At 62.7% G+C, this 11,043-nt stretch overlaps 6 protein-coding genes across 6 annotated transcripts; 4 read left to right on the forward strand and 2 right to left on the reverse strand.

The window, feature by feature from the left end:
* Window positions 1–116: 116 nt before the first annotated feature.
* Window positions 117–2,405, forward strand: PLICBS_009149 (uncharacterized protein; the record flags this gene model as incomplete). The annotated part of the gene is made up of 1 exon (XM_018323669.1): window positions 117–2,405. The coding sequence occupies one exon, from the start codon at window positions 117–119 to the stop codon at window positions 2,403–2,405; it is 2,289 nt and encodes a 762-aa protein (XP_018176848.1).
* A 631-nt stretch (window positions 2,406–3,036) lies between these two features.
* PLICBS_009150 (TRAPP subunit trs31) lies at window positions 3,037–3,826 on the forward strand (the record flags this gene model as incomplete). Its single annotated transcript, XM_065601566.1, has 2 exons — window positions 3,037–3,245; window positions 3,385–3,826. 2 exons carry the CDS (start codon window positions 3,037–3,039, stop codon window positions 3,824–3,826), a joined length of 651 nt encoding a protein of 216 aa, XP_065457638.1.
* Window positions 3,827–4,143: 317 nt separating this feature from the next.
* On the reverse strand, window positions 4,144–4,559 carry PLICBS_009151 (uncharacterized protein; the record flags this gene model as incomplete). The annotated part of the gene is made up of 2 exons (XM_018323670.1): window positions 4,144–4,473; window positions 4,557–4,559. 2 exons carry the CDS (start codon window positions 4,557–4,559, stop codon window positions 4,144–4,146), a joined length of 333 nt encoding a protein of 110 aa, XP_018176849.1.
* Window positions 4,560–4,974: 415 nt separating this feature from the next.
* Window positions 4,975–6,453, forward strand: PLICBS_009152 (uncharacterized protein; the record flags this gene model as incomplete). Its single annotated transcript, XM_018323671.1, has 1 exon — window positions 4,975–6,453. The coding sequence occupies one exon, from the start codon at window positions 4,975–4,977 to the stop codon at window positions 6,451–6,453; it is 1,479 nt and encodes a 492-aa protein (XP_018176850.1).
* Window positions 6,454–6,569: 116 nt separating this feature from the next.
* Window positions 6,570–8,302, reverse strand: PLICBS_009153 (uncharacterized protein; the record flags this gene model as incomplete). The annotated part of the gene is made up of 3 exons (XM_018323672.1): window positions 6,570–7,458; window positions 7,510–7,750; window positions 7,801–8,302. 3 exons carry the CDS (start codon window positions 8,300–8,302, stop codon window positions 6,570–6,572), a joined length of 1,632 nt encoding a protein of 543 aa, XP_018176851.1.
* An 813-nt stretch (window positions 8,303–9,115) lies between these two features.
* PLICBS_009154 (alpha-glucosidase mal12) lies at window positions 9,116–11,041 on the forward strand (the record flags this gene model as incomplete). The annotated part of the gene is made up of 1 exon (XM_018323673.2): window positions 9,116–11,041. The coding sequence occupies one exon, from the start codon at window positions 9,116–9,118 to the stop codon at window positions 11,039–11,041; it is 1,926 nt and encodes a 641-aa protein (XP_018176852.2).
* Window positions 11,042–11,043: the final 2 nt, after the last annotated feature.

The following is an 11,043-nucleotide window of genomic DNA, read 5'->3' on the forward strand; positions in this document are numbered from 1 at the left end:
GTGGGACGTCATTGCTGTTGTCGTCGTCTCCGCTGTCCGTTTGCCCTGTCGCCCTACCTCTAGTAAGTAGATCCCCGACTGCGGTGCGCGTGCGCGCGCGTCTCGACCAGACCGCAATGGCCGCTTCCATGATGATCTCGCTCGCCCGCCTGGGCCTCCAGCTGCCCGAGTTTCTCGGCCAGGGCAACGTCTCGTCGGCGACGTCATCGTCATCGGTGCTTGGCGCCGGCGGCGGCGGCGGCAACGGCTCCGGCGTCGGTGGGGCCGCCGACTCCGGGCCCGGCGCCGCACCGGGTGGTGGTGGCAACGGCGGTCCCTTCCCGGCGGGCGTCATGGACAGCTTCCTCGCGACGGCGGGCTACTCGTCGGCGTCGCCGCTGATGCAGCTCTTCCTCTTCGTGTACCGGCAGCTCGGGACGCAGCTCGGGCTGGACCCGTCGCTGGTGCTCACCATGCTGGGGTTCCTCTGGGGCGCCAGCAAGCTGTGGGCGCAGGTCTGGGGCTACGTGTGGGAGCTGCTGGACCGGCACTTCATGTGCGCCATGTACGTGGGCGAGTACGACCACATCTACTCGCAGCTCATGAAGTGGCTGTCGCTGCAGCAGAGCATCAAGAGCAGCCGCTACCTCATGGCGCAGACCGTCTGGAAGAGCGCCTGGGACGAGGAGGAGGAGCTCGAGAACTCGCTCTTCTGGACCGACGGCGACGACGGCGACGGCGAGTGCAAGTACCTCAACTTCTCCAACCAGGCCGCCCGCTCGGGCCCTCGCTACGTCCCCGCCATGGGCATCACCGGCTTCTGGCACAAGGGCACCTACTTCCGCGTCACCCGCCGCAAGGAGTCCCTCATGAGCACCAGCGGCTGGGGCGCCATGAAGGACCTCGAGGAGATTAAGATTTCCTGCTTCGGCCGCTCCATCGAGCCCATCAAGCGCCTGCTCGCCGACGCCAAGACGGCCTACTACTTTGACACCTACCGCAAGACGACCATCTACCGCCCGCGGCCCAAGGAGATGCGCCGCGAGAACGGCATGTGGCACCAGGTCGCGCGACGGCCCATCCGCCCCATGCGCACCGTCGTCCTCGACGGCCAGGAGAAGCACAACGTCCTCGCCGACGTCAACGAGTACCTGCACCCGGCGACGCCGCGCTGGTACGCCTCGCGCGGCATCCCGCTGCGCCGCGGGTACCTATTCCACGGGCCGCCGGGCACGGGCAAGACGAGCTTCTCGTTTGCGCTGGCGGGCGTCTTTGGGATTGACATTTACGTCATTAGCCTGCAGGACGTCAACGTCACCGAGGAGGACCTGGCGGTGCTCTTCACCAAGCTCCCCAGGAGGTGCATAGTCTTGCTCGAGGATATCGACACGGCGGGCCTGCGACGCGACGACGACCAGGAGGACTCCGATGCCGAGACCAAGGAAAAGGACAAGGAGGGCGAGGGCGAAAAGGCAGCGACGGAGACCAAGGCGTTGACCAACGGCGTCAACGGCGACCACAAGGTCAAGGAAACCAGCAAGAAGAACGGAAAGAAGGAAAAGACGAAGAAAAAGGCCACCAAGAAGAAGGTGGTGGACTCTGACAGCAGCGACGCTTCCGACAGCGACGACAGCTCCGACGTGAGCGAGAGCGAGAGCGAGAGTGATAAACAGGCCAGGAAGAGACGCAGCAAGAAGCGGAGCAAAAGGCGCGGCGGGCGCAAGGTGTCGTCGTCGGGGCGCAAGGTGGTGGCGCTCGAGAGCATCTCGCTGTCGGGGCTGCTCAACGCCATCGACGGGGTTGCGTCGCACGAGGGCCGCGTGCTTATCATGACGACCAACAAGCCTGAGTCGCTCGACGAGGCGCTCATCCGGCCAGGGCGCGTCGACGTGCAGGTGGCATTCATGAATGCGTCGAGCGAGCAGGCGGCGGAGCTGTTTTACCGCATGTACGAGGCGTCGCGGCCGCGGCAAAGGGGGCTGCCGGGGAGTTGGTCGGCGTCGCAGGAGGAGCAGAAGAAGGAGAAGGAGAAGAACAGGAGCCACGAGCAGCAACAGCATCAGAAGCGGCATCAAGATGAGCAGAAGACGGAGAAGGCGGAGGTCAACCAGAGCATCGAGCAGCCAGGGGCGGCAGAGGCGACGACAGTGACCACGACGTCAACCCCCGCGGAGCAGCGGCCGGCGGTCGAGGCGATGCTCCTGCAGCCGCACGAGGAGCTCGACGTGTCCGAGGAGGAGCTCAAGGCCATCGCCAAGGAGTTTGGGCGGCGCATCCCGGCGGGCACCTTTTCGCCGGCCGAGATCCAGGGGTTCCTGCTCAAGCGCAAGAAGAGCCCGCGCAAGGCGCTCGAGGACGTCGAGGGGTGGGTGGAGGCGGCGGTGAAGCAAAAGGAGGCCAACTCCAAGGTGTCGACGGTGCAGTGAGTTTGAGTGTGTTGTTTTGACTGTCGAGATTTATTACCTACACAGAGAAAGGGGGGTGGGAAGACGGGAGAGGGTGGGCGTTCTTTTCTTGTTGTTGTTGGTGTTGTTGTTTTTCCTCCCTGGCGCGGCCATTCTGCATTTGGAGGCGGGCAAGTCACGAAATTGGGAGACTCGTTGAATAAAGTATACCTGCATTGTCGAGTTTTGAAAGAGAATACACTTATATGAGGCAACGATGAAGACTGTGTCGCGCAGCTTTCGAGGAGCGGATGGATGGAGTATGGTCAGTGTCCACTGTCCAGCGTGCGTGAACCCCACCATTTATTTGCGGATGGAACCCCACGTCCTGAGTCCCTGGCTGAGCCCATCCGTCAGTCAGCCTGCTGTAGCTCTCCGTTCCACTCGCTCCCGTCACTAGGTGGACGTCAAGCTTCATCCCTCCAACCTCAATCCACCCCCCTCCGCCGACACGGGACCCGGGCGCATAACCACGCAGCTCTCTCTCTCCACCCATCGCTCGCAGTCCAACCGCAAGCAGCTCCCCATCTCGTCCAGCCGACCAGGGGAGAGCGAGCGCTCCGAGAGTCCCCGCGGGCAAGTCACCGCCGCCCGACCGCCCGCCCGCCTCCAAATGGCCAACCTCGAGCCCGGCGGCTCGTCCGCCCCGGCCGTCAAGGAGCCCGGCCTGCGCGTCCCGAGCAACGGCAAGACCATCTACCACCGGCCGCTGAACCGCAGCAAGACGGCCGAGCTGAGCCAGGCGAGCTTCGCCTACCTGTTTGGCGAGATGGTGACGTACGCGCAGCGCCGCGTCAAGGGGATCCAGGAGCTGGAGCAGCGGTGAGTGTCCGGCCCTTTCGTCTGCCCGCCCGTATTGCGCCGCGGGGATGAGCGCGCGCGCATGCACAGAGGTCCCCAATTCAATCCTCCCCTCTGTGCGGACAATGAGCTGACGACCGACCGCCCCCCGCCTCTCCAGGCTCAACCTCCAGGGCCACCCCATCGGCATGAAGCTCCTCGACCTCCTCCTATACCGCGAGCCGCCGCGCACGCAGCTGCGCCCCCAGACCATCATCTCGCTGCTGCACTTCATCAAGCAAAACGTGTGGCAGCACCTGTTCGGGCGGCAGGCCGACCGCCTGGAAAAGTCCAACAACCCGGACACGCCCGACGAGTACATGATCATCGACAACGAGCCCCTCGTCAACCACTACGTCAGCGTCCCGCGCGAGATGAGCCAGCTCAACTGCGCCGCCTTCGTCGCCGGCGTCGTCGAGGGCGTGTGCGACGGCGCGGACTTTCCCGCCCGCGTCACGGCCCACACCGTCGGCGAGGGCGACATGTGGCCCGGCAAGACGGTGTTTCTGGTCAAGTTCCGCGCCGACGTGGTGGAGCGCGAGGGCTTTCTCGGCAAGACGTAGTCTCGGGGCGGCAGAGTAAAACGCAAAGGAACGGACGGATCACCTGAAGTTGGGGAGTTTTGGCGTTGTTGCGCATCATGGGTTACCTTCTCACGGCTTGAACTGGAACCCATAAAGAGACCAAATGCTTTGTATCATATCATAGTGCCGGGTCAAAGGCTCTACAATATACCCTCATGACGCAGAGGATGCCTTTTCAACAAATCCAAGGCAGCACTTGTATGCCAGACCCAACGCCAACCAACGCCTGCCTCAAGGCACGAAAAGAACTAACCTGCTACTCCAACCTCGTACCGCCAACGCTGCGGGCACCGCCGTCACCGCGGCAGCCCTTTGCCCTTGCTCCCTGACGTCGTCGCGGCCGCCGCCTTGCCCGCCGCGGAACCGGGCCCGGGCCCCTTGTTCATCAGGTCCGCGAGGCCGAGGTCCTTCCAGGCGGGCTCCCTCGTCTTCTGGGTGGCGCGCTGGATGCCAAACGCGGCGTGCTGGTCGGGCACCACGTCGTCCTCGTCCTCGGGGTTGATGGGCTGGTGCTGCGGCGGCACGTAGATGTCGTCCTCGGGCAGCTTGTCCTTGCAAAAGTCCTCGAAGAGCTCCGCGTCGGCCGCGCGGTGCATGTGCACGTACGTGAAGGACGAGTCCTTGTTCTGGCGAGCGCGATGATGAGTGAGCGAGCGAGCGGGTGGTGCGCGCGGCGCGTTTGAGTGATGGACGGATGGGTTGGACGTACCATGGTGGGGGGGCTTGCTCGTGGCCGCGTCGAGCTGTTGTTTTTGCTTTCTTGCAGGGGCGCGCGCATCGGCTTGAGCTGATGTGAGTGATGAGGAACTTTGAAGCGGTCGTGAGATGTAGTGTTGACCAGGCGGGCGGTTTGATGGTGGAGGACGCGCCGCTGTGGAGGCTCCATGCCTAGATGCCCCGCCAAACCTGGAAGCCTGCCCGTCCAGGCCACCACCTACAGCTCGCCTCCGCGCGTTAAACCCCCCCACCACAGCGTCTAGCATCTTTGACAATCGAGCCGCCTCATCCGTCAACGCTCACGATCCCCTGCGTCTACATCTGCCCGCCATTGGCCGTCATCCGTCAGTATGCCACGGGCCTACGCCACCCCTTGAGCGAAGCTGCCTGTTCCCATGCCATCGGCTTCCATGGATGCGCAGAGCCGCAAGCGGCAAGACGGCGACGTCTCCCCGTCCGATGACCGCCAGCCGTCGAAGCGCTTCCAGGTCCCGCGGGCCTGTCAGCGCTGCAAGTCGCTCCGCCGGGGCTGCGACGAGCACCGTCCGTGCCAGAGATGTCTGCGCGCCGGCCTCGGGAATGAGTGCGTCGGGGGCTCTTCCTGGCCGGCGGCGACGCCGATGCCTGCTCCGGGTCACGATGCCGCCGCTGCGTGGGCGAGAGTCGTTGCGGAAGCTCAGGGGCCGATCGTTGAAGAATGCGCGCGGCTCTTCTTTGAGCTCTGCCACCCGACTATTCCCATCCTCACGCTCGACTACGTGGCCCGTCTTCGAGACGCCGCCATGAATCCGCACACGGGCATCGAGGCCTGCACGCTGCTCGTCGCCATGTGCGCCCATGTCCTGCTTCACGTCGAGGTCCCGGCGAGCAGAGGCCCTGGCAGCGCGATCCCGGATGACTACGAGGTCTATGGAAAGACCCTGCTAGACACAGCGTCCACGACGTATCAAACCATCCACTGGCCACCCACCCCTACGCTAGACAGCTGCCTCCTCGCCTTCTTCATCTACGCTGGCCAGAACAGACTCGCCCGGCACAGTAAAACCTTTCTCTGCCTGCGGCAGGCGACGACGCTCTGGGCCCTCGTCAAGGATCATAAACCAGCATCCCCTACCGCCGAAACGCTGCTCAACCGGCTCTTTTGGGTCCTCCTCGTGTCGGAGCGCTCTCATGCCATCCGATACGGCCGGTCTATCGCGCTCCACGTCACGCCCGATGTGCCGGAAATCGATGCCACCGACCCGTCGCTGCACGGTCTCCGGAGTCTGGCCGCCTTGTTCCGGCCGATCGATTCGGCGTTCATGGCGATCAAGAACGAGGAACAGTTACTGCTTCCTTGGTCACCCGAGGTCTTGGACCGCGCTGAGCGGGCCATCAACTCGGCCATTCCGACTTCGGCCATTTTGCAGGACACACAAAAGGCAAACTTGAGGATAACAAAGCTCTGGCTGCGGATCATTATTTGGCAACTACGGCTACGGCTGGGCCTCCTGACGGAAACTTCACACCACCGCAATCTCACTTACCGATATCCCGTCGACGTCGCCAAGGAGCTGACGCTATCCACCCGCGACCTCCCCATCCACACCATCCACGTGCATGGCATCGGGTTGACCGAGAAGCTTTTCGACGTCGCCTCGGCCGTGGTGGATGTCATGGCGCAAATCCCGCACACTTCCCCCAGCGCCAGGGGCATGTCCGTTGAGGGACCCCCAGAGGAAGACCTGGCGTACTTGCGCGCCTTGATACTTCAACTCCCTGGAGGGCTCAGCGTCTACAACGAATTGCTCGAGAAGCATATTCAGCAGGCGCTACCTGCCATGGCGTCTCCTGGCTCGCACACCTCGCCGGGTACTGTGAGCCTCATCTCACATCAGAGTCCGACATGATGTCGCATGAACCGCGAATACAACAGCAGCGATTAATGCGCTTGAATAATAGAGCAATAGGATATTTATTACATCGACGGTGGAGTTTGAACAAAGAAATATGCCAACTTGGGCGGCTATTTGTCCTCTCCTACGAGTCTTCGATCCTCCACCTCGTGCGCATAAGGGTCGACGTGCGTCGACGCAAACTTCCTCGCAGGAACCTTCTTCTCGAACAGCTCGTCGAGCTCGGCGTACGTGCGGCCCTTGGGTTCAGGCAAGCGGAAATACACCCAGACGACCGACAGGAGGCAGCTGCCTGCCCAGAAAAAGGCCGCGCGGGCACCCCAGTTCCACGCCGTTGATGACAGCTGGTAGTTTGTCATGACGTTGACGAAAATGTTGCTCGCATTGTACGCGGCGCGCGCCAGCACAATGGTCTTGGCCTTGAGGCGGGTCGAGGACAGCTCCGACACCAGGGCGTACGTGACGGGGCCGACTGTGAAGTCATACACAAAGGTGAAGACGATGAGCAGCGCGGCAATGGCCCAGACGGAGTTGTTATCCTTTGAGAAGGACAGAGATCCGACAATGATGAGGAGCAGGAACTGGCAGCAGAGACCGCCAAAGTGGATCTTGCGACGGCCGACCTTGGACATGAGCAGCCAGGAACCGGCCGTGCCGACCATGCCGAGCGCGTATTGGGCCATGGAGAGCGAGAAGGAGTTCTTGGGGTCCATACCCGCCTGCGTCAGGAAGTAGGAGAAGTAGCCCATGATGTTCTGGCCACCGAGGGTCTGCACCAGCCAGATGCCGACGACGATTTCCGTCCTGCGAATGTCGACGCCCTGGAAGCAGTCCCGGTACGACACGCCCTCCTTGATCTGCTTCTCCATTTCATTGGTGTGCTCAATCATGGCGAGTGTCTCGTCGGGGTTGAAATCTGGCTGGTTCCGCGACGTCAGGCGGAGAAGCGATGCCTTGGCCGCAGCGCGGTTGTTCTTGCGCATATGCCACCACGGCGACCTAGTAGCAGTCAGCCCTGAGCCTTGAAATCAATCCGAGAAACAAACTTACTCTGGAGCAAAGATGACGCCTGCGAGGATCGGCACCGGCCACACCCACTGTACGCCAAAGGGGATGCGATACGACCACTGGTCATCGCGGCCGATGGAGCCCTTGTTGACAGCAGCAGCAAAGAATTGGCCAATGACCCAGCACATGTTGATAAACGTCGTTAGATACGGTCGCAACACCACGGGAGCAACCTCGGACGCGTATGCCGGAGTGACGCTTTGGAAAGCGCCCCAGGGGATGCCTAGACAAGTCAGTTTTGGGCCTTGGACACTTGCAGATCGGGTAGCGTACCGCAGAGAACCTCTCCCACAACCAAGACCTTGACATTGGGCGCAAAGAACAAGACAAAGACAAAGGCAATCATGGCAACCAGGAAGCCAACAGTAGTCTTCTTGTAGCCGTAGCGATCGGCGGTCCAACCAGCAATGATGAGGCCGATGATCTCGCCGGCGCGAGCTCCGTTGGAGAGGCCGGACTGCCAGGCGGCGGACACGGCGTATTTGCCGGTGGCCGGGTTGAGGGTGCCGAACTTCCTGTTGAAAGGCTGCGAAGCGTACAGGTTGCCCAGCAGGGCGAGGTCGTAGCCCTCCATGATGAGCGTAGACGAGAGCAGGACGGACCAGCCAATGGCCTTGGGGTACGTCTGGACAGCCTGCCAGAGGCTCATCTGGTGCTCGGCCTGAGCACCGTGCTTGGCCTCGGCGGCGAGCATGGAGGGCTTGACGTCCACATCATGCTCGGCGTGGGCTTCGGCACTCTTGGTCGGGGTCATGGCATCAAGGCCGCCAGCCATGATGGACGACGGTGGTGAATGACGGGGGACGGACAAGGAAGGTTTTGAAGGAGGATTGACTCAAGGCCCGGGTTGCTGTCCAGGGTGCATGGCGAGGAGGCCTGACAGAGCACAGGACGACCGCGCCTATTTATCCCCCCCGAGGTTGGAGAGTCAGAGACGCGTCCGGGGAAAACCTGAACAACCTCCAACAGCCAGCTTTTACCGAGCGCAAGAGCATGTTGTGTGGGGAAACCTCGTGGCAGGAACCGACACCCTGGGGAAATCTGGAGAGACGACTTCGTGTGGGGTTGCGCATGACCGACAACCTTTTTCCCGGTCATGGACAGTAGTCGCCGCCACGACTCAGAGTGTGGACGTTGTCGACAGGAGTCTCCGCCTGCCATGGTCGCCACCACCAGCTCTAGCACACCGTCCCGTCCAGGAACCGAGCAGAAGCGGAGTCTAGCGGAGCGCCGTCGAAACGTGGCGGAGCCTCCGCCCTGCGAGGGAGACAGATTCCACACAGGGGTCCGCGGGGCGGAGTCTCCGACGGCAAATACTCCAGATTCCACAGCGGTGCGGAGTGGCCGCCCAGCCGATGAGCCGTGACTTGATGGGGATCGAGGGGACGTGGGACGCGGCAACGCGTATAGCCAGCCCTCTCAAATAGAAAAAGATGTTTGGCCCCTCGGTCGTGAGCTCTTACTACAATCCGAGCCGAGGCAGCACGTCCGAGACTGCTGCTCGCCCACTCACTCACTCACTCACGCCTTCACTTTCACCTTGACATCTCTGTTGCCCATCTCAGCCGACAGGAGGTCATATACAACTATGGGCTCCAACTCGCTCGAATGGGACGTCGAGAACGGCCATGTAGGGCCGACTCCGTGGTGGAAGGACGCCACGTTCTACCAGGTGTATCCGGCCAGCTTCAAGGACTCGAATGGCGATGGCTGGGGTGACCTCCCCGGTCTCATCTCTGAGATGGACTACCTCCACGATCTCGGGGTTGACGTGGTCTGGGTGTCTCCGATCTTTGAGAGCCCACAGAAGGATATGGGCTACGACGTATCCGACTATCAATCCATTTACGCACCATACGGCACCGTTGAGGACGTCGACGTGCTCGTCAAGGAGTGCCACTCAAGAGGCATGAAGGTCATCCTCGACCTCGTGGTCAATCACACATCTATCGAACACGCGTGGTTCAAAGAATCCCGGTCATCCAAGAACAACCCCAAGCGGGACTGGTACATCTGGAAGCCGGCGCGGTACGACGACCAAGGCATCCGGCATCCGCCCACAAACTGGCGCGGCTACTTTGCCAGCTCGACGTGGACGTGGGACGAGCGCACGCAGGAGTACTACCTGCATCTTTACGCAGCGGACCAGCCGGACCTGAACTGGGAGAATGCCGACTGCCGCGAGGCCATCTACGAGGAGACGATGCGCTTCTGGCTGGACCGCGGGGTGGACGGCTTCCGGATCGACACGGTCAACAAGTACTCAAAGCGGCAGGACTTTGTCGACGCGCCTATCACGGACCCGGAGTCGCCTCACCAGCCGGCGCCGGAGATGTGGTGCAACGGGCCGCGCATCCACGAGTTCATCAAAGAGATGAACCGCAAGGCGCTGGCGCCCTACAAGGCCGTCTCGGTGGGGGAGCTGTCCAACACGCCGCACCCGTCGCAGGTGATCCCGTACGTGTCGGCGGCGGCGCAGGAGCTCGACATGGTGTTCGAGTTCTCGGTGATCCGGCTGGGCACGGGCAACGGCTTCGGCGCAAAGTACATCTACCAGCCGTACCCGCTGACGAAGCTCAAGGGCCTGACGGAGACGTGGCAGAGCTTCATCGAGGGCACGGACGCGTGGGCGACGGCCTTTATCGAGAACCACGACAACGGGCGCGCCATCAGCCGCTTCGGCGACGCGTCGACGCGCGAGTCGTGGCTGCGCTCGGGCAAGGCGATTGCGCTGTGGCAGGCGACCCTCTCGGGGACGCTGTTCCTCTACCAGGGCCAGGAGATTGGCATGGTCAACATGCCGAGCGCATGGGGCATCGACGAGTACCGCGACATCGAGAGCCGCAACTTTTACGCGGAGGCCGCGGCGTCGGGGAGTCAGGAGAGGCTCGATGCGACGATGAAGGGGCTGCAGGTCCTGGCGCGGGATCACTCGCGGCTGCCGTTCCAGTGGAGCGACGCGCCGCACGCGGGCTTCATGAGCGCGGCGGATGATGGTGGTGATGAGGAGGAAAGCGGCAGCGGGGGTGGTGCGAGGCGGCCGTGGATGCGCGTGCACGACAACTACCGCTCCGTCAACGCGGCGCAGCAGGCGCGCGACCCGCACTCCATACTGGCCTTCTACAAGAGGGCGCTGCGGCTGCGCAGGGAGCACCGCGACGTGTTTGTGCACGGGTCGTTTAAGCTCGTGGACAGGGACGACGAGGAGCTGTTTGCGTATGTCAAGGAGAGCGTGGTGCCGGCGGCTGCGGCAGCAGGAGGAGGAGGAGGCAAGCAGCCGCGGCGACGCAAGGCGGTGGTGGTGCTCAACATGAGCGGCGAGACGAAGCCGTGCGTGGACGTGGTCGGGGCGATGGAGTGCGAGGGCGGCGTGGCGGACGTGAGGCTGCTGGTCGGCACGTTGGGTGGCGACGGCGAAGCGGCCGAGGGCGAGAAGGGCGGCGTGATGATGGCCAAGGGCGGGATGCTGCCTCCGCTGGCGGCCTGGGAGGGGCGCGTGTATGTTAACTATTGATC

Source organism: Purpureocillium lilacinum, assembly GCF_023168085.1.
Source record: "Purpureocillium lilacinum CBS 284.36 DNA, scaffold_7, whole genome shotgun sequence".
NCBI classification, from domain to species: Eukaryota; Fungi; Ascomycota; class Sordariomycetes; order Hypocreales; family Ophiocordycipitaceae; genus Purpureocillium; species Purpureocillium lilacinum.